Source organism: Pleurodeles waltl, chromosome 6 (genome assembly GCF_031143425.1).
Source record: "Pleurodeles waltl isolate 20211129_DDA chromosome 6, aPleWal1.hap1.20221129, whole genome shotgun sequence".
Taxonomy (NCBI): Eukaryota; Metazoa; Chordata; class Amphibia; order Caudata; family Salamandridae; genus Pleurodeles; species Pleurodeles waltl.
Genome location: NC_090445.1, coordinates 882,680,412 through 882,699,354, shown reverse-complemented (window position 1 = coordinate 882,699,354; position 18,943 = coordinate 882,680,412). Strand labels below are relative to the sequence as shown.

The 18,943-nt window shown below is 50.0% G+C and overlaps 1 protein-coding gene across 1 annotated transcript; it reads right to left on the bottom strand.

Annotated features, from left to right (window-relative positions):
* Positions 1-209: 209 nt before the first annotated feature.
* Positions 210-7,478, bottom strand: LOC138300373 (homeobox protein zampogna-like). The gene is made up of 2 exons (XM_069239667.1): positions 6,664-7,478; positions 210-2,713 (listed from the first exon to the last, which is right to left on the bottom strand). The coding sequence occupies exons 1-2, from the start codon at positions 6,992-6,994 to the stop codon at positions 2,256-2,258; spliced, it is 789 nt and encodes a 262-aa protein (XP_069095768.1). The 5' UTR covers positions 6,995-7,478; the 3' UTR covers positions 210-2,255.
* Between the last annotated feature and the right edge of the window lie 11,465 nt (positions 7,479-18,943).

The window sequence follows — 18,943 nt, the reverse complement described above, 5'->3', positions numbered from 1 at the left end:
CCGGGGCTCCTCGGGGACATGGACAGTTCACTGTAGTCGCCTTAAAGCAGCCCCGCCCGCTCGCTACAGCCCTTGCTTAGCCACCCATTCCCCACCGACCCCTCCCGGCCCCAGGATGCCTCGGTCTCCCCCCCCCCGAATCGCCTTCGGTGTTGGTTCCATAGTGCTCACCTCTAAGAAGTGAAATGACTTTACTTCCAGCTTGATGGTTTATGAAAATGAAACCAGCATGTTTATTTATTTTAAAATTATATACATTTACAACATTTTCTAATGTAGAAAAGTAAAACGTGTATATACAACAACTTTCAAGGGAAAAAAAACTTATTCTGATTACAAAAAGGAAACCAAATGGAGGAGAAAACATACATTATTTCAGGATTTATCGTGTTGTTTACAAACTTCCCCTTGCAAAACCCAGAACGTGCTTTTTACCTGAGTTTCGATTTCTGTTCTTTTTTGTTAATACAACCAAATACGAGTTTCTTATATGAACTGGAAATATGTACTGAAGGTTTTTTTTTACAATTCTTTACAGATTGGTAGATGCATATTTCGGTCCCCGTGGGCTGAGGCAGATCTGCGGCAGGGGCGGGTTGTGATGTTTAGACAGGGTCAGACTGCCTCGGGGACACCTCCTCGGGGCCTGCAGGAGGCACTCTCAGCCTCAACAATAACCTGGAAGACGCCGGCATCTGAAGATGTCTCCGTTCACATCTATCTGGAGGGAAATCTAGGGATCTCTGTGTCTGGACATCAGTCTGTATACCCCGGACCTGCACACGTTTCTGTACACTCTGGGACCTGCAAGAATTCTGTATACCCTACAACCTGCCCATGAATCTGTACACGTCTGGAACCTGCGCATGAATCTGTACACTCCTACAACCTGCTTATGGTTCTGTACACCCTGAAACCTGCACAAGAGTCTGTACATGCCTGGAACCTGCACGTGATTCTGTACACATGTGGTATCTGCACACGATTCTGTACACCCCTGGAACCTGCACATAACTCTGTGCACCCTGAAACCTGCACAAGAGTCTGTACACCCTTGGCACCTGTACATGATTCTGTACACCCCTGGGACCTGCACACGATTCTGTACACCCCTGGGAACTGTACATGATTCTGTACACCCCAGGGACCTGTACATGATTCTGTACACCCCTGGGACCTGTACATGATTAAGCACGTCCTAGAACCTGGCCTGCGCATGAGACAGTACACCTAGAAACTGCACATGATTCTATAGATCTCTGGAACTTGCATTTAATTCTGTACACTCTAGCTATCTGAACAGGATTGCGAAAACGGCTGGTACCTGGGCATAATTCTTCAGACACCTTGCATCTTTAAATGAAATTAGCACTCCTGTAATTTCGGCAGATTACTCGGTACTCCGCTGATAGTGGCAAATGATTTTATGCGCCCCTAGTATCAGTGTATTCTATTCACAATGCAGGCAGCCCCTGTCTTTCCACATACCCTGGTGCCTGTGGGTGACTTGGAGGCACCCTCTTGTCTGTGGGGTGTTGTTTTGTCACGGCGGACGCAGCGTGGACAGAGAGGCGTCACGTGCGTCATGCTGAAGTGGTGAACACTAGTCAGAGCGCTTCCGAGGACAGTTGCAGTTTTTTTTCGAGGGGTGGTTGGTGCTTAGGCTGTAGATATCCGCTCACACTCGTGGGCACCTGTGGGGGATGCCCACAATGTTCCATAAGTCTGGCAGACGTGGACACCAGTGCTTAATGCAGGCCTGTCCTCCCAGCTGATATCTGTAGATGGTCCATGCACTGGTCTGTCGAGGGCACATCTCGTAGCTGCACAAAGTTGTAGAAATGTTCGCTGCATCAGATTCTGGTCCAAACCCAAACTTCTCATACGTGTAAACACCCAGGGGTGATGCAAGTTTACAGACGCAGCTGACGGGTGTAGGTAGTTGTAAACACCGGGGTGAATGCACATGACGCCTCGTCAGGGGTAGTAAGCGCCACATAAACGCAATTTCAATTAAAAAAACCACAGCTGATGTGGGGAGGTAATGAGTTTTTAGAAGAGGGCTTTTGTGCCACCGTTCAGTACTCCCTCTGGGTGTTTGTATCCATGACTTCATTGCCTGCCCATGCAGTCCTTTCCTGGATAGAGCTCGCAGCAGTCCCTTGGAGGGCGTGACCGACCCAGGCCACGTCTCCGGGCCGCCACTCACGGTCCATGGCGCGCCCTCTCGCCTCACCCGCGGTCCGCTCTTCCAGTCAGTGGGGCGCTCCGGATAGGCCGAGGGGCGACGGCCAGCCGGGCAGGCAGTACATGTAGGGGTAGTAGTGGCAGGCCTGGTAGAGCGAGAGGCCGGGCGGGCTGGGCCGGGGCGCCTCCTCGGGGCCGCTCTGCAGCTGGTCGTCGCGCACCAGCACCCGGATGGCCACCCTGCGCGCAGGGCTGGGCCCCGGGCAGAGCTGCGCTGCCTTCTGCTTGCGCTTGGTCTTGTAGCGCCGGTTCTGGAACCAGATCTTGACCTGCGTTTCGGTGAGCTTCAGGCTGGCCGCCAGGGCGGCCCTCTCGGGCCCGGACAGGTAGCGCTGAAGGCTGAACCTGCGCTCCAGCTCGTAGACTTGCGCGTGTGAAAAGGCGGCCCTGGAGCGCTTCTTGGCAGGCCTGGGGAGCCCTGGGGGGCAGCTGCCGTCCTGTCCGTCCCCGGGATCCAGGCAGCTCCCTGCGGAGAGAGGAGAGAGTGGGAGACTGATTAAAATGTATAAGTCCCAACAATACACACACAACCCAAGTGCGCACATCAGGAATTAATTTGCAGGAATGACCAGGAAGTAAAATATGCGTTACCGAATTAACTATTAAACTCACTGCAAATGGAGGCACGCGAACTAAGGATTAGAGAAAGTGGTTTCAACAAAACAGAAAAAATACAAAATATCTATCCTTTCTCCAGCCAAAACTACAGTACGTTCCAGTTCCTTTCCCTCGCTCGAAGTAGGACAGCGAACAAAATACTTTCACTTTTTGTGTATGAAATGATAAATGTAAACATGTTTATAAACTGTTGGTGCATATACACGCCTAGCAAGGGAATATCAGTTAACCACATGTACTAGAACAACAAAGGTGCTCGGTTGAAACCGATGGAAAGCGCTTGGTATAGGGCATCGAGCCACTACAATATGGGTAGGCGCGGGGATGTGCGCACTCCGGGTGACTTATTGCATCCCTTAATTTCTACAAATTGTGACTTAAAAGCTGTGTGTTCAGCCTGGCAGTGTCCTAGGCCCGGGGTTAACCCGTTTAGTGCCCCTCAGACTGACCTGTACCCGGGTCTTTCTCTCGCACCGTCCTGTCACAAACATAATCACACACACTGCCTGAACCACGCCGAACTGAAAACTGATGCCAAAAATCACAAAGAGAATATTCGCATGACAGAATAAGTAATTATTATTGTATAAGGGCTTTCAAACCCTTTAAAAGTAACACCTTTGCTCACTTTGCGGTGACTATATTTTGAAAATTTCTTCTTTCACATTAAAACCTATTTTCAGAGTACTTATTCAGTTTACGACTATAGTAAAGGAAATGCATATAACAAAAGCATCGTAAATTCGCTGCAGTTGAAAAGTGCAGTATTTTAGGAACTTAAAAATGAAATCGAATTGCGTTTTTTGTGTATATAAAATGTAATTCAGTGTTTAACCTGTAAATTATTCCCGTAACAACCTCAGATGGGACAGATGTATAGAGTGAATGTGTTGTGTAACCAAAGCCGAGTGGATTAAAAATAATTTACAATTGTGTCTCGTGTACTGAGTTTTGTTTTATTTCCAGTTGCAGAGTGTGGCTAATACTTAGCATGTTGTATCAATTCCGAGTGCAAACCTGACTAACGTGCCCTGTTCTGCTTGCGAGAACACTGGTGAGGGGTCAGAGGGGCATGGTGGTAAGTGGAGAGGGAAAGGGCACGAGAAGCCCTCCCTGAGGAGGTCTGAGGAGCTGTGAGGAGCCCTCCCTGAGGAGGTCCGAGGAGCTGTGAGGAGCCCTCCCTGAGGAGGTCCGAGGAGCTTTGAGGAGCCCTCCCTGAGGAGCTGTGAGGAGCCCTCCCTGAGGAGGTCTGAGGAGCTGTGAGGAGCCCTCCCTGAGGAGGTCTGAGGAGCTGTGAGGAGCCCTCCATGAGGAGCGGTGAGGATTCCTCTCTGAGGAGGTCCGAGGAGCTGTGAGGAGCCCTCCCTGAGGAGCGGTGAGGATCCCTCTCTGAGGAGGTCTGAGGAGCTGTGAGGAGCCCTCCCTGAGGAGCGGTGAGGATTCCTCTTTGATGAGGTCTGAGGAGCCTCCAGACCCAGGAGCCCTCCCGGAGGAGGTCTGGGGAGACACGAGGAGCCCTCCCTGAGGTGCGCTGGGGAGCAACAAAGAGCCCTCTCCAATGATCGCCGAGGAGCCCTTCATGACTGCTGCGGTGCCGAGTGGAGCTGTGAGAGGGCCGCAGCCCGACCACCGAGGCCTGTTGGACAGCGCCGGACACCTGCCAAAAAGGGTTCATGGATGATGTGCCTTTCCAGTTGCAGGAGCTGTAGCAGTAGTCGGTGGTAAATTAATTCCACTTTAAGAGTGGTGAAAAGCCTTTCAGGCCTAGCTATACCTGAGGCAGAATTTCCTTTGGTGCAGCTAACACCACAGGGTTAAAAGGAGGGTTTTTATAATTCACAAATAAGTACACCGAATCACCAAAGATTTCATGTCAACTTTACCTACACCTCCTGGAAGTTATAGGCCTTTCATCTGCATGTTGGCTTGTAGCAAACAGACTAGACGACACGTATAGATTGAAAAACAAACTTCTAAATCATTTCTACCCTGACGAATCCTCTGTGCTGCCTTTGCGTAGCATCGCCCAGTTGCCTTAATTTGAGAGCCAGTCTTTACTGGCAGTGGTGCACCCGCAGTATTCAACGCCTTCAGGTATCATTATCTCGCCTTAAAATTGGTTCATCGACCAACGAAGCTCAGTTACCCCATACAACACCCTCACACATCACGCACTCGCCCACATAAACTCACACATATAGACCAGCGCAAAAACAGACACACGGCACACCGATACCGACCCTAACTCAATTATACGTAGTCAAATGCACAGTCAGACGCTGAGCCAATAACGAAGTAAAAGCCTTGGCCAGGGTCAGGCTGGGTCACTATAAGGCAAGCGGGCTGTGCGCAAAGGGCTGGTCTTACAGGTCAGCGCTGGGGCGGATTTTTTGGCTGTTTGGGACCTGATTTAGGGTCTGGTGGGACGTTTTTTTTTGTTGAGTTCCTTGATATTAACACAAACATTGCGTACAGCAGGCAGAAGTCAGTGCAGTCTCCCACACATTGCAAAGCATTTATACAGCGTATCTTTTCAAGTTCAAATCGGCCCTGCCTTCCAAATAGGGGACACTTTTTAACTACTTTTCTCGTTAATCGGGCCCCCTTCTACTGTGGTGCCTGGGCCTATTTTCTGTCCCACTCCGACCTTGGCCCCAAATAAGGACTTTAACTCACAGTGACAGGCACAATCACAGGTACACACACCTACACAGACTCATACGGAGACAGGCAAGACACGTTAATACCGACACACAGACGCACCGCGAGTAACTACATGAGAATGCAGCTAGATGCCGAGTAAAGAAACACCAAGAATTACATACAGTCAATCGTGGGCATAAACATACACACAGTCGCGTCTATGTTCAAAGTCGACAATCAGACAGTAGCAGAAGGCGATACGCAGTCTCGCGCGAAGAGGCACCGTCACTCGCAGGAACAACGACCTATAGCTCGAAACACACCTTTACACGGATGCACCAACACTCTCACGCATGAGCTCAGTCATGAAACACGCACAGTCACACAAGAGGCAGCCCAGGCATACACCGACACACCACACACAAGCAGCCAGAAACCCAAACACAATAACAGAACCACATAGCTCCACAGCACAGAGACGAACACAATCCCCCTGTAAAGCATATCCCGTTTACTTCAGCGTCCCATGGGCCCTGAACCTCAAACAGTTCATGAAAGGCGGGCCTGTGCCCCAGAAGCCGGCCGTGAGGAGAAGCGCGGGTTATTTCCACACACAGATGCCGTGAAACATCTGGCTGCCACTGGAGGCCACGGCCGGACGGGGGCAGAAGGCACTTCACCTACCCCAGCTTGTTTCTGTGCACACAAAGCGCCCCGCGGACTGGTATCCTGCCACAATCTGCGTGTTTGCAAGGACTGAGGCACACCGAGGTCTGCGCTGGGACTGCAGCACTATCTCTCACTCCACACAGAGCAGGCCCACTCAGTGCACACACCCTGACACCCTCTTGCCTGCTGTACCTACTCAGCGCTGGGTTATTTTATGGAGGAATCCCCCATAGGTCCCTCTTTTCAATAATGCCCCAGAGGCGCTTCTAACCTCTTCCGCCTCTGCTTGTTCTCCCATTTACAATACAGCGAGGGTGCACCATCCGTACGTGTCCCCTAAATGTATTTATGTCTCAGTGGTTTTATTGAAGTCACACACAGCTTTTTCTGAAGTGGCTAATGGTGTTATAGGGCTAGTAATTATGACTCAGAAATATCCTCACGAGGGAGCGCCCCATCCCCACACATGCCCATATCACACTCTACCTGTGTCCGGATCGCCCTCGGGAGGGTCCCAAGGGGGCTCGTCTGCTCCGGAATCTGAGCTCCTCTTCTTCCAGCGCTCCGGGCTCTCGGGGCTCAGCAGCCAGGCATTCTTCCCCTCACCGTGTGAGGGTTTCTCAGGGGAGTCCGAGGTATCCTCTGTGGTCCTCGGCGGCAGCCTCCGCAGGGCGACCCCTCTTTCCTCCCTGCTCTCTGTAGGCAGCTGGTCCCGCGGGTCCCTGCCTCTCCGTTTGGCGGGGGCATCCCCCTCCGAGCCCCTGCTCAGGATGTCCTGGATGCGGAAAGACGTGATGCAGGCGGCGCGATGGGACATGTTACCGCATCCCTCGCACAGCCCCTGAGCCCTGTCCCAGACCCGAGTGAGCGCAGGGACCCGGCCTCCTCCAGGAGCGAGGTGGGAGCCCGTCACCCTCCTGGTATGTGCCGTGGAGTCATGTGCGGAGGGAGGAGGGCAGCTACGGGGTGGGGGAGTGAGCGTCGAGGGTGAGTCACTTTAGGAATCCAGCCCCTGAGAATAAGGACGCCTCACGCAGGCCATGGGTGCCACCGCCCGGACTAGCACCTTCTGAGCCCCCCAGGACAGGAAATGGAGCCCCGCTTAACCCTCAGACACCTTCTCTTCTTCTCGTGCGAATCACTGAAAGAAGGCGGGGAGGATGGGACGGCTTGAGGAAGAGGGGAGTGAACGACAGAGGACACTCACTTTAGGGACCCGGCTCTGGCAGTCAGCTGCTTCTCTGGTGCACCTAGGACACGGGTGCCACCGCCCACACGAGCACAGAACTCTACTCCTGGACCACTTGAGCCCTCTCTGGATGAGACCCTCGCCCACCCCAAGTCCCCTGCCCTCCTGAACCGGCTCTTGAAGTACTTGACAGCTGGAGGGAGGGTCAGCTCCAGATCCATGGCATGCATACTCTGCCTGGAAAAACCACAGTGGCCTGCTGAGGGCGCTGTAAGCCCTTTCTGGCGAATTCATGGGGCTTTTATTTCCCCATAGTCCCTCAAGGTCAAACCCCCCTCCATCACCTCTCCCTACCCTGGCGAGTCCCTCCATAGAAGACCTGCCCCTCTACAGGGGCGTTCATTAACATGTTTGACTCCGGACGCTAGTTACCTATGGTAAACTATATTGGTTAACCACATTCCCCCACTAGACTAGCCACCAGAAACCACTGAGTGAGTCAGAGTCCAGCACACTCAATGCTTTCGGCACAAACCGCATGGTGTACACAACAGCAATGGACTGGATGGAGACCCCAGCAGTGGCTGAGTTTAATTGAAGCATCGCATCCAATAGTTTTTATGTACACTTCTGAATAACGCCTTAAGTGTGACAGGTATGCCCAGATTTGGGTGCTGTGCCCACTGTGCCACTGGAACAAAGCTGTACCCGACTGATGAGCCCTAACCAGTGTAAAACCGGTCTCTTGTGTTTCGGGTCAGGAAGGACCTAGTCTGGTAGTTTGGGCTTGTCTGTTCTTATTGGAGCAGGGTCAAGATTGATTTGCTTATGGCAGGGTCTAAACTGAGGTGGCATGGCGTGCAAAGTAATGATGGACAGGGATGCAGCCCTGAGCAATTACGAGCTGGCTGAGATCAATTCAAGCATTCCGCCCATCACTTTTTTGTATACTTCAGTATAGACACAAGCTGGGCATGAGCTGAGTAGTGGATGGTGGGGTGTGGAGGGTGACATTTTAGCAACCAGGGACTGGACAACTCATTTCAGAAGACCAGACCCTCCCATTGTACTGTGCAGATGTTTTGTTGTGTTATCATTACATATATCTGGTCTTTGGTTTAAAAAGTGAGCACATGCAATGGAGTTTCAGGGGAGTGGGTTGTGATCACCACTCACTGAAAAGCACATGTAGGAGCATACTTCAAACAACCATCTGGGAAGCTTTACATTGGTTTGGCAAACATTTAGCCATCCATTTTGGGGATATTAATAAAAAGTTGACTATTCGCTATGCATGCACCAGTGTTGTAAATTTTGTAAATAGGTTGCATTTTCTATTACAAAAATGCAAAATTCCCATGCTACTGAAAATTTAAAAAACCTAAAGGCGTCATTTAGGCGCACATAAAAACTTTTATGGGAGCCACAGCGTATCCAGGCGATAGGCGAGTAAGACTGTGTCAATCCAAGCCATTTACCTTTGGTGTGCTGGGTTGATCCTTTCTACTAGGCCCAAAAATGAGCACAGTGTACACCCCTCAGTACTTGACCGTCAGGGTAGCTAAGTTAATCAGTGCAAGCCTTATTCAAGGAGGGGGTTTGGTGTTAGAGATTCTGAGCGCAACAACACAGCCCATACAAGTTAATACCAGACTGTCAAGTCAGTGCTAGGTCTTTAAAAGGAATTTATAATTTACTTAAATCACACTCACAATGTAATGTTTGCTCAGTAAATACTACAGAAATGCAAGTTTTTTATAATCACCAGAGTGTGTTTATAGCAGGAAGTAACATCTACTACTTTCATGTGACAACCTTGTAACAATATCTGTTGTGCCACAATCCCCCCAGTCTTGTGCCTCAGGCTCTCCCTGAGAGTATTTGGGGGGGACTGACAATCTGAGAAGGGAAACTAGTTGGGTCATGGAAGCGCGCTTAATGCCCTTTCCCTTGTGGTATTACAGACTTTGCTCCCGCCCTTCTCAGGGTTCCATATAATGCACAGCACCTTTGGTTGTCAGTCAGTCCACTGACCTGCAGTGCCTGTGGGGTATGCACCATATGGGCTACAGAGTGCACCAAGGAAGGACCTTGCCCCAGTCCGCCAGCTGCTGCACACTCTACAGTTAAGGCTGCAGGTCTTCAGATAAGCAGTGGCAGGTCCAGTCTCAGGTGTTCGCATATCAATGAAGCTTGAGGCCTGGGATTCTTCTTTAGGCCCAGGAGCAAAATCTAAGGTGTATCTCCGGTAAGTAGTTTGGATCAGGTATCGATCCTTTGTTGATACAGCTTTTCTCTAGTGATTTGCAGGAGCGGCACGTGGTGGCGGTGGGTTGGTACAGGGAAGGGTGTAGAAAAATTAATAAAATTAGTGATACATTTTTTTACCTGAATCCGCCACCGCCGCGCAGCTCCTCTTTCATTCTCCACAGGCACAGGCTCCCAGCCTGCCCTGCGGCCAATCTGAACGTTGCTGGCAGCTAGGGTGCTCCCAGGCAGACTGAGAGAGTCTGCCTGCTCTCTCCAACCCGGCACTGCATTGTCAGGTTGGACAGAAATTAGTGCGCATGTACTCCCCCTCTGTACTCGTCAAAGCCCATGGCCCCACCCCTGTACAATAATTTTTACTGTAGAAGTGTGGCAGCTGCTGCTGCTGATGGCGGTGGGAGGTGACACTCCTCCGCCCTAACTGAGGAGCCGCCCCTGGTGATTTCCAATAATGACAAGTGGCTTTGTGATGTTCAGCTGATGTTGGGTAACTTTGGACAGGCTTGAGTCCCCAACTAACTTTCTACCAGTAAGGCATACAGCTTAGTCATACTATGACAGCACATCAGGAACTTTGGGGCCTCTCCCTCGTGTAGTGGTGCAGATCCCTCCCTGGTGCAGAGCAGATGTCTTTGTCTCAGCCTGCCTTGGTTTTGTCATGGTGGCTCTTCTTCTGAGCCGTATCTCCATTATGCAAAGATACCTTTTATGTCCCTGTGGAGCAATCATTCTGCTCGCTCTGATGTCTCCACAAAAGTAGTGTCCAGTCAACCCCTCCTGGCAGTCTTCATTGAAGTTCCTAGATGTCTGGTGCTGGGCCTGGCAAGGGGAGTGGGCAATGGATACCACAATCCTGGAGCAGAGAGAACTTCTCGCCACTAATGTGTGGATGTTGGCTTCATAGTAGAAAAACCCTGGGACAGTACCTCAGACGTCTCTGCCCCATCATTATAATAAAATGGTAGATAGAAGATATGAGTTGTGTATCCAGTAGTTCAGTTCTGAGATCGGTTCTGGGAAGTTCTAGGGGTGTGCCAAATTGACACAAGTTTGCTGTATCTCAAATTTCAGCAAAGTTTTACAATAGTGCACATACTTATATGAAATACAAATCTGTCATTCCAAGAGATATTTAAGAGCTAAATGCATCTTTGCATCAATTTTCTGTTCTGATTGGCACATTTAATTTACCTGAAAGTCCCTTGTACAGTGGTATCCCCTATACCTAGGGCCTGTAAATTAAAGGCTACTAGTGGGACTGAAGCGCAACTTGAACCACCCACGGAAGTAGCCTTTCAAACCTTTCTCATGCCTGTCACTGCGGAGTCTGCATGCACAGTTTACTGCCGCATTGTCTTGGCAAGTCCAAATACTTGCCAAGGCCTAAATTCCCGTTTTACTATACCTAAGTCACCTCAAGGTAGGCTCTAGATAGCCCTATGGGCAGGGTGCTGTGTATTTAAAAGGTAGGACATATGTCTTTATGTACTACATGTCCTAGTAGTGACAAACAGCCTACTTAGTTTCTCATTACTGTGAGCGCTGCTACTCTCATAGGGTTGCATTGGAAATGCCCTAATATATGTCTAAGTGGCATCTTCTCATCTATGAGGAATAGCATAGGCATTTTAAGTATGTTTGGAATGGTAGTGAGAAATGCTGCTCGGTGTAGGTGGATTATTTATTAACAATATAGAAATGACACTTTTAGAAAGTGAGCAATTCTCTGTGCTTATAACTCTGGTGCTTTTGCAGTTTAACTCCAATCCATGTATGGGGTAGAGTGACAGCTGTGCTTTGTGCATACTTTTCAGACAGCTAGTATACAGGGAGGGTGGAGGTTTAACAGGAGTACATCTGCATACAGAGTGTTCTTCCTGGGCTGGGAGAGGTAGAGGCGGGGCACACATGCCTTTATAAAGACTGTGCCTTGGCCTCACACAAAGGGCTTGTTTGCCCCCTACTGATGTCTGGAGCCAGTGTTGGTGGAGAAGGGGACATTCCTGGAACCGGTTGGTGCTTGCTGGAACCTCCCTTCCCACCTTTGTGGAAGCTGAGCAGAATGAGTATAAGTACAGGTGGTTGTCCCCTACATTTTGAGAAAGAAGGAACACTAATGGACCAATGAACTGGACACCAGATGCTGCTGCAAGGACTTGACAGGAACTGCCTTAGGACTGACCTGCTGTTGTGCTGACCTGTGATCTGCCAGCTAGGTCACTGAGAGGGGCTGCCACTGCCTTTGAAACCTTGTGCCAACCTGCTTGCTTGGGCCCTGAAACCCTGTGCCACTGTTTCCAGGGGCTGAGTGGATTTCCCCCTTGTTTTCCCCCTGCATTCTCTTTCTCAAAGCGTGGGGGAAGCACTTTGTCTCTTCTGTGTAGGAGCGTTTCCTCCTTATCAGCAGCGCATGAGGAGCTCTTTATTTCCGAATTGGCACTTGCTTGGGTGAAAGGAAGCACCCATGTCGCATGGTGTGTGGCCTCCTCCACCCCTCTCCGACATGGGAGAGGTCGTGAGGAGCTGGGGAATTAGTGTTGATGAGCACGCTCCCCATGTTTCCCCTGGGGCACAAGACGGCACCTGCTTTGGTTCCCCCACTGCCGCGTCTCGACCCGCTCCAAAAAGAGATGCCCTCTCTCCTGGGGCACTGTGGAGACTAAAAACACCAGATGGTCAGGCAGCGAGGAGGTGATTTCTGTTGGCCGGCAGGAGGACTCAGTTTTGTACCCGAGCCAGTAAGCTCATTCAGCTTGCGGTGTGCAAGGAGCAGTGGAGCCGGCTGGAGTCACCCTGTCCACCCCTCGTAACACCAGGAGAACCCAGAGAGGCTGCCCCACGCCCACGAGTGTCGTGGACTGGGTGCAGGGGCCTCGTGCAGAGAGGACCCATTGTCCCCCACCAAGGAAGTAGGTGCGTGAGCCCTGTTTCCTCCCTCCCTCCTGTGATCGCTCTACTGTGAGGTGGGGCCTTGACCCTGGGCTGCTTCCAACCAAGGGAGGCTAAAATGTGTTTTGGTCACTGCCCTGCACGCTTGCAGGCACCTACGCTGGCATAGTTGCACATAGGGGACCAGGAGGGGTCTCTCCGCTCATATCTTCAGTGGGGTGTGCCTCTGCCATGCCGTGCCTGGGGGCATTCACTCTTGGGAGGCACTTGTCTGGTACAGAAGGATTACCATATTCCCCATAATAGGAGCTCCGGAGCTCCTGGATTAGGACAGGGTGTGTCTCTGTCATAGAGATGAGGCGCAGACATACTGCAACCTCCATGTAGAAGGTGTTTGTGTGATTAATTATCTACTGGAATCTCTACCTGTTGCTTTGTTGTGCTGGTCTGTGGCTTGCTGCTTCTATCCTGGGATTGAAAGGACTGGACTTGGCTTTCTACATCCTGCTTTCCAAGGTTCTCCATCGGCTTGAACTGAGCTTGCCTTCTGTTAAGAAGTTTCAGGGCCATCAAAGTCTTCACCTGCCAATGCCTGGGTTCTCTTGCTTAGAGTCCTGACTTGCTAAGTGGTGCCAAATCCAGTTCCTGGGCCCTTGGAAGTGAGCTCTGGTGCAACCAAGAAGAAACTGAGCACATCGACTCCAGAGCAACTTCGGAATTGGCGTCACTGTCTGACTACACACCGCTGCCTGCACCAGAACTATGGCCCCATGAAGTGCAATGACCGTGACCTGCAACACAGCCAGATGCTGCCGTAGCACCTCCAAAGTCCCGCCAGAGCATGAATCCTGAGTGCCGTGTCACTGATGTCCATGACACTCGACTCCGACTCTGGCGCAGCACCTGTGACCCCAGGGTGAGATCACAACTCCGAAAAGTTGTACGCCTTGCATCTTGGCCTGCTGGATTCATCAAGCCCGTCAGGTCATAAGGAATTGACATCTTGCCACAGATTCCGCATCACCTCCCCTGCAACTGTAAGGAGCCAACACCTCACCTCCCTGGTAGCAGCAAGGAACTGATGCCGCACCAGCTCCAGTGACGCCTCACCACCCCGGCTCCATACAACATATTTAGTTTTCCATGGTACTCTACCTGAGGTCCGTGCGACTCCATGACAGGCCAGCACTACCTCGCGAGTGGCTTCAGACTGTTGGGAACGACTAAGTCGAGATGCTGTGATAGCCCCAGTTGGAGCTATTGTGTTTCTAAGCACTTTACTGTTTTATTCTTTGAAAATTTGTATTTTTACTTGTCTATGTTGGATTTTTGTCTTTTTGGTCTTGCTTTACTAAGATAAATATTGGCTAGTTTTCTAAACTGGTGTGGAGTATGTATGTGGTGTTCTCATTGTGTTACTGTGCATGTGTAGAAATACTTTACACATTGCCTCTGAGATAAGCCTGACTGCTTGAGCGAAGATGCCAAAGGGATGAGCGGGGGTTATCTTAGATGTGTGACTTCTTTACACTGACTAGAGTGAGGGTCCCTACTTGGACAGGGTGTAAACTACTGCCAACTACATACCCCATTTCCAACAGCTGGCTTACTCCCAAGTGGACACAGCCCAGGCAAGACCCCTGGTAGGGGATTCTAGTTTTCCTGGAGAATAATAACCACCACTTGCTGGTGAAAAGGGATGTCTGGACTTTATCCCTCAGAATAGAGGCCTGCCTTATGGAGTCATCAGCCCAACTGTCTGATGACTAAACGGCTGTGCAAAGGACGTGAGTGCTAGCTCAACCTGCCTTGAGGGAAAAGGTCAATTTAGTGTGGGAAGTGGTGCTACAAGAGTGCCCTACAGGCAGAGATTGACTAGAGAAGGTATGACCAACTGCGCAGAAAGGACAAAGAACTGACATCAACCAAGTTATGGAAGTCAGGGGGCCTGGAGAGTAGTACCACAGCCGGGAACAAAAGTCTGAAACACTATACAATGCAACAGGAATCAAGTTATTGCTATTTCAAATGGTTGCTCGTGTGCAGCATCATCAGAGCTGCAGTAACTACTTAGGAGTGCAGAGGCATACACCTCTTAATTAAATCCCCCATTGGGACCAGAGCACCATTGTGCTACTTCTTTGAATTTCTTCTGTTTCTCTGAATACCTCCTTTAGAGGTTGGGAAACTGTTGCCAAAGTCAACCGGCCTGGGGAGCCCAAAGTGTTCCCAGAGTTGACCAGGGGAAGCAGAGGGCTTCCAGGCAAGAAGTGCCCAGCCCCCTATCATTCACTGCTCCCAATGTCCTCAGTGGGAAAACAGGAATGGGTGCTTTCCTTGCCTGTATATGCGCCCAAGACAGCACAGCACCCATTTTTTAAAAACATAAAGGAAACGAAAATCTAACTCCACCTGGGTGTCTGCACCAAAATAAAGCATAAAAGTAACGCACCCAGGGAAAATGTCCCCCAAGGCTGCCTAAGCATAGGATGAAAATAAAGTCGTAAATCTGTTAGGGTTAAGAATTTTTTACCCTAGGAAAATATGGGGTCAGTTTTTAGAGCTTTTATAGACTTTTTTCGTGAAAGCCCAGAGAAGTAGGCCTTCAGGGACAGATGCTCCAAAGATTTACTAAGAGTCTAGAGCAGAATGTGGGTGCAGATTGTACACCAACTTTTTGCGACTTTTTGCAGTTAATTTTGCGAGCAGCAAATGTAGTAGTATGTTGCATCACAAAATCTTCATTACAACGGGGTACCAGAATAACCAGCCTAATGGATATTCATTAGGCAGGTAAGCTATTTGCGACCCCTCGTAATTAGCTACAAAGGGGATGGTGGTATGCAAGGAACTTCAGATCACCATCCCTGCGTTTTTATTCCCAAATGAACAACTCATGTTTTTTTAATGCAGGCTGTGTTTATTAAAGGAACCGGCGGTGCTTTAAAAAAAAAATCCCATTTGGAAAAACATGGATGGGAGCAAACAGGGGTTCCCTGCGAATCAGATATCACTTCTATTAAGGTGTTGTTAACTGACCAAGGGTTTATGGCAGCAATTGTACTCTCAAGGCGTTGATACATGCCTTTCTGAATCACCATTAGTAGGGGACATCACTTTTCAGGGACAAATGTGGTAAATTACCTCAATGTATATAGGTGAAGCCCAGCAGCTTCTGGATGTCATTGCTCTCAACAAAAGCCCTCACAGTCACCTCTGAGCTGGAAGTTACCAACAAATAGGCTGTTTTCTTAGGTGGTGGATGCGGCTGTAATGGCATCACACATCTCAATGTTGAATGCTGGAATGAGATCAGGTGGAGCGTAGTTCAGTTGGCGTGGATCCTGAATATCGACTGCAGAAGATTGGTGGACACTAATATTGTAGACAGAATACAGAGAGACAAAATATTGAAAGCATGGGAATAAGTATGGGTAGATTTCCATACCCACTATACCTAACTCCACATTGAGACATAGATGTGGATTTAAGAATAGTAAATCTAAACTTCCCTGCACTTACCTTTCGATGTTTTGTCCCTCGATCTTTTGTTTACGATATTAGTGTGAATCGATATTCTTGTACTTGATATCCCAGAGTACAATCAGTTCAGATGAAATATGAATTGGTTACAGAAAAGTCAGACCAGCTGAATGTTTGTTGCTACTGGGGTGTGCAGAGCTTTTATTTTCGGTAGATGACTGGATAGCCCCCTCCTGCGTGCTAGTGCTTGATCACATCAGCTCCAAGCGTCTCCTGCTCTCTGTCTCTGTGTGTGCCTCCCAGGGAGAAAACTATGTGTCTGAACTCCTCGGAGAGAGCCGTGGTGAAAGGTATGTGTGGTCTGTCAATGGCAGAGTGTTTGTACCATAATCCACTTCTGCGTGGATGGTTCACACCCAAAGCTTTCAATGCTGACGGGAAATACATGTTACAACATTTAAAGCAGAGATAATTCTATAAGCTGTTCTGGGAGGGTGTAAATAATAATAATAATAATAATAACCTGTTTTATATAGCCCCTCCTTTCAGATTTCTGCCTTTTTTAAGACCTGAAATAATAGGTGCCACTATTACCAAGCTAAACGGTACACGATTTACCAACATCAGAATGATGGAAGGCTGAGGTGACCCTGCTGGGACTCTACCCCGAAGGACAATTATAATTGAATGGGTGGATGTAAACTGAGAGGTATGGTAAGTTAGTGAGGTTATAGGCATTAGAGGCCATCAGGTGTCTGAATGAATAACAACATGGGAGGTTCTCCCAGCCGAGCACACAGAATATTCCTTGGGAACCCATAAGGCGAATATAGACTTTCTCGCACTATTAATGTAGAAACATTAGAATGTTTATAGTTGTGGGAGTTCTAACTATGAGCAAAAGAGTATTGACTAATTCCAGGACCTAATTACTGTCCACAGGGTAGTTCTTAAAATGAAAATGAAACGGATGTTTCAATGAACTGTTTGGAGATTCAGCAGAATAACATTTCAGAATGTACTGCTGCCTGTAGTTATATCTGTGTGCTCCTTGAATATGATGAGTGTATTTACCTTTCTAGATGCTTATTCTTTCAGTGGTGGCTAGTTTATTTTAATGTGGCCCCTCAACAAATGATTTTGTGTGGGGATTCTGTACTCTTCAAGTAAGAAAATAACAGGGCACGGCAGGTGAAAACCCAAACAAAGGGTCACTCGTTCATAACACGTCGCGGGTTCCAGTCTTGTACATAGACCACAGAGTCCAGTTTGTGTTGGTAGAGCAAGTGAGGCACGGTGTGCGCTAGTGTCTGGATGCTATCTGAGACGGCCATGTATGTAAAGGTATGCAAGAACGCAGTTTGCCAATTAAACAGTTTTCTGCACAGTTCATCACGTGCACTTTGAGGGGCCATGTGGAGACCAGACGTAGTCTAGTCTCTCCACGGGGACGTTCGGAAGGGAAGTGACAAAGGGAGGGCAGGATTGGGTATAGAGTATGTGGGGGTGAGAAATGGGTGGGGTATTTAAGCTAAAGGGGTGTGGGGAGCATCTGCGTGGTGTGGAAGTTTTTGGGCCAGTCTGCTGGGGGTAGGTATTTGTTGTGGCGTTGATTGTGCTGATGGTATTTTGCAGCGCCATGGCTCAGAGCCACGACCCTGCTGCCGTGCGAGCTGCGCTTCGCCTGCTCAGCGTAGCCAGCAGCTCTGACCTCAGGCCTGGTGTCCTTGACCAGGCTTGGGTTGGGATAACGCGCACGGCGCGCGCGGCCTCCAGCAGAGTTTCAGCTGCGGTGGCTGCTTGTACTTCACCCGAAAGGGCAAAGAGAAGGAAATCAGCCACAGGGAGAGGATGGAGGGGGTCCTCCCCCCAGGCCCCTCTGATGCAACGACTTTATGTGAGGGAGTGAGTGAGTGAGGGGGGCCTCCCTAACGCGGCGCAATCAGTTTTTGGGGGTGGAGATGGGACCCCCTCCCCCAGCCTGGCCTAGAGACCCAGGATCAGCTGGGCATGGGGCAGGCATTAAAGGGTTGGAGGGCCACAGCACAACAGGGGCAGGTGAGGACCAGGAAGTAGGCCAGGGGGCTGAGTATGGCAAACAGGCAGGCCCTCTTACAGTGGCCCATGAGGCAAAGGTGGGGCCCAGTAGAGTTGGGGCCAAAAGGGCCCCTCAGCAAGAGCAGGGCAAGGAGCGCAGGTGGGCAGGGCGAAAGGGTGCTGGGTGATAGTTCGATGGAGCAGGGGGATGGGTGAGGAGCAGCAAGGGACCCGGTGGGCCCCTAGGGGCCAATGCACGGAGGCATCAACTGGCAGGGCCATTGGGCAGCAGGTGGTACTGGACTGGTCCTCGGTGGACATTGAGGCCAGGGTTAGGGAACATAGGCGGGTTGTACAGGAGATGGAAGACAGATGGACCCAGTTATGTAAGGGCAGCAAAGAGGCCCTAGAAAAGGCACGTCGCCCCAATAGGAAGGCAGACAAGGGAGAGGTGGGAAGTCCTAGAAGCCATGAAGATGGTCAGGCACTTGGGTGTGGGTCCCGAGGGAGGTTAGGCAAGCGGCTTGTGCGGCCAAGGGGTAGAGCCGTGTGACGGACACGAGTGGCACATACGGCCAAGAGTGGTGCTAAGAGTCGATGTCAGTGGAAGGGACTGGCAGAAAAAAGGTGGTGCCAACGGAACGCACCAAGGCTCCAGGATGTTGGTCAAAAGCGCTAGAGGGGTCTTCAGAGGCCTTCTCTACACCGCGGGAACGCACTGGGCGCAATTATGGTGGTCGTCATGAGGGACACGTGCAAGAATTTTTGACTGAGACATTGGCTGGGAAAAGTGGGACCAAAGAACTAAGAGGTACGATGAGGTGGAAGTGGAGTTGGATTATGGTGACGAGTCGGATGATTGGGAAGAAAGAGGGATACGTGAAAGCGAAGGGAGAAGAG

Bases quoted from the DNA above. Each gene is read 5' to 3' on its own strand.
- LOC138300373 (XM_069239667.1), bottom strand. From the start codon at position 6,994: ATGTCCCATCGCGCCGCCTGCATCACGTCTTTCCGCATCCAGGACATC. The intron at 2,714-6,663 runs GTAGAGTGTGAT...CTCTCTCCGCAG, and splicing joins CGAGGGCGATCCGGACACAG to GGAGCTGCCTGGATCCCGGG.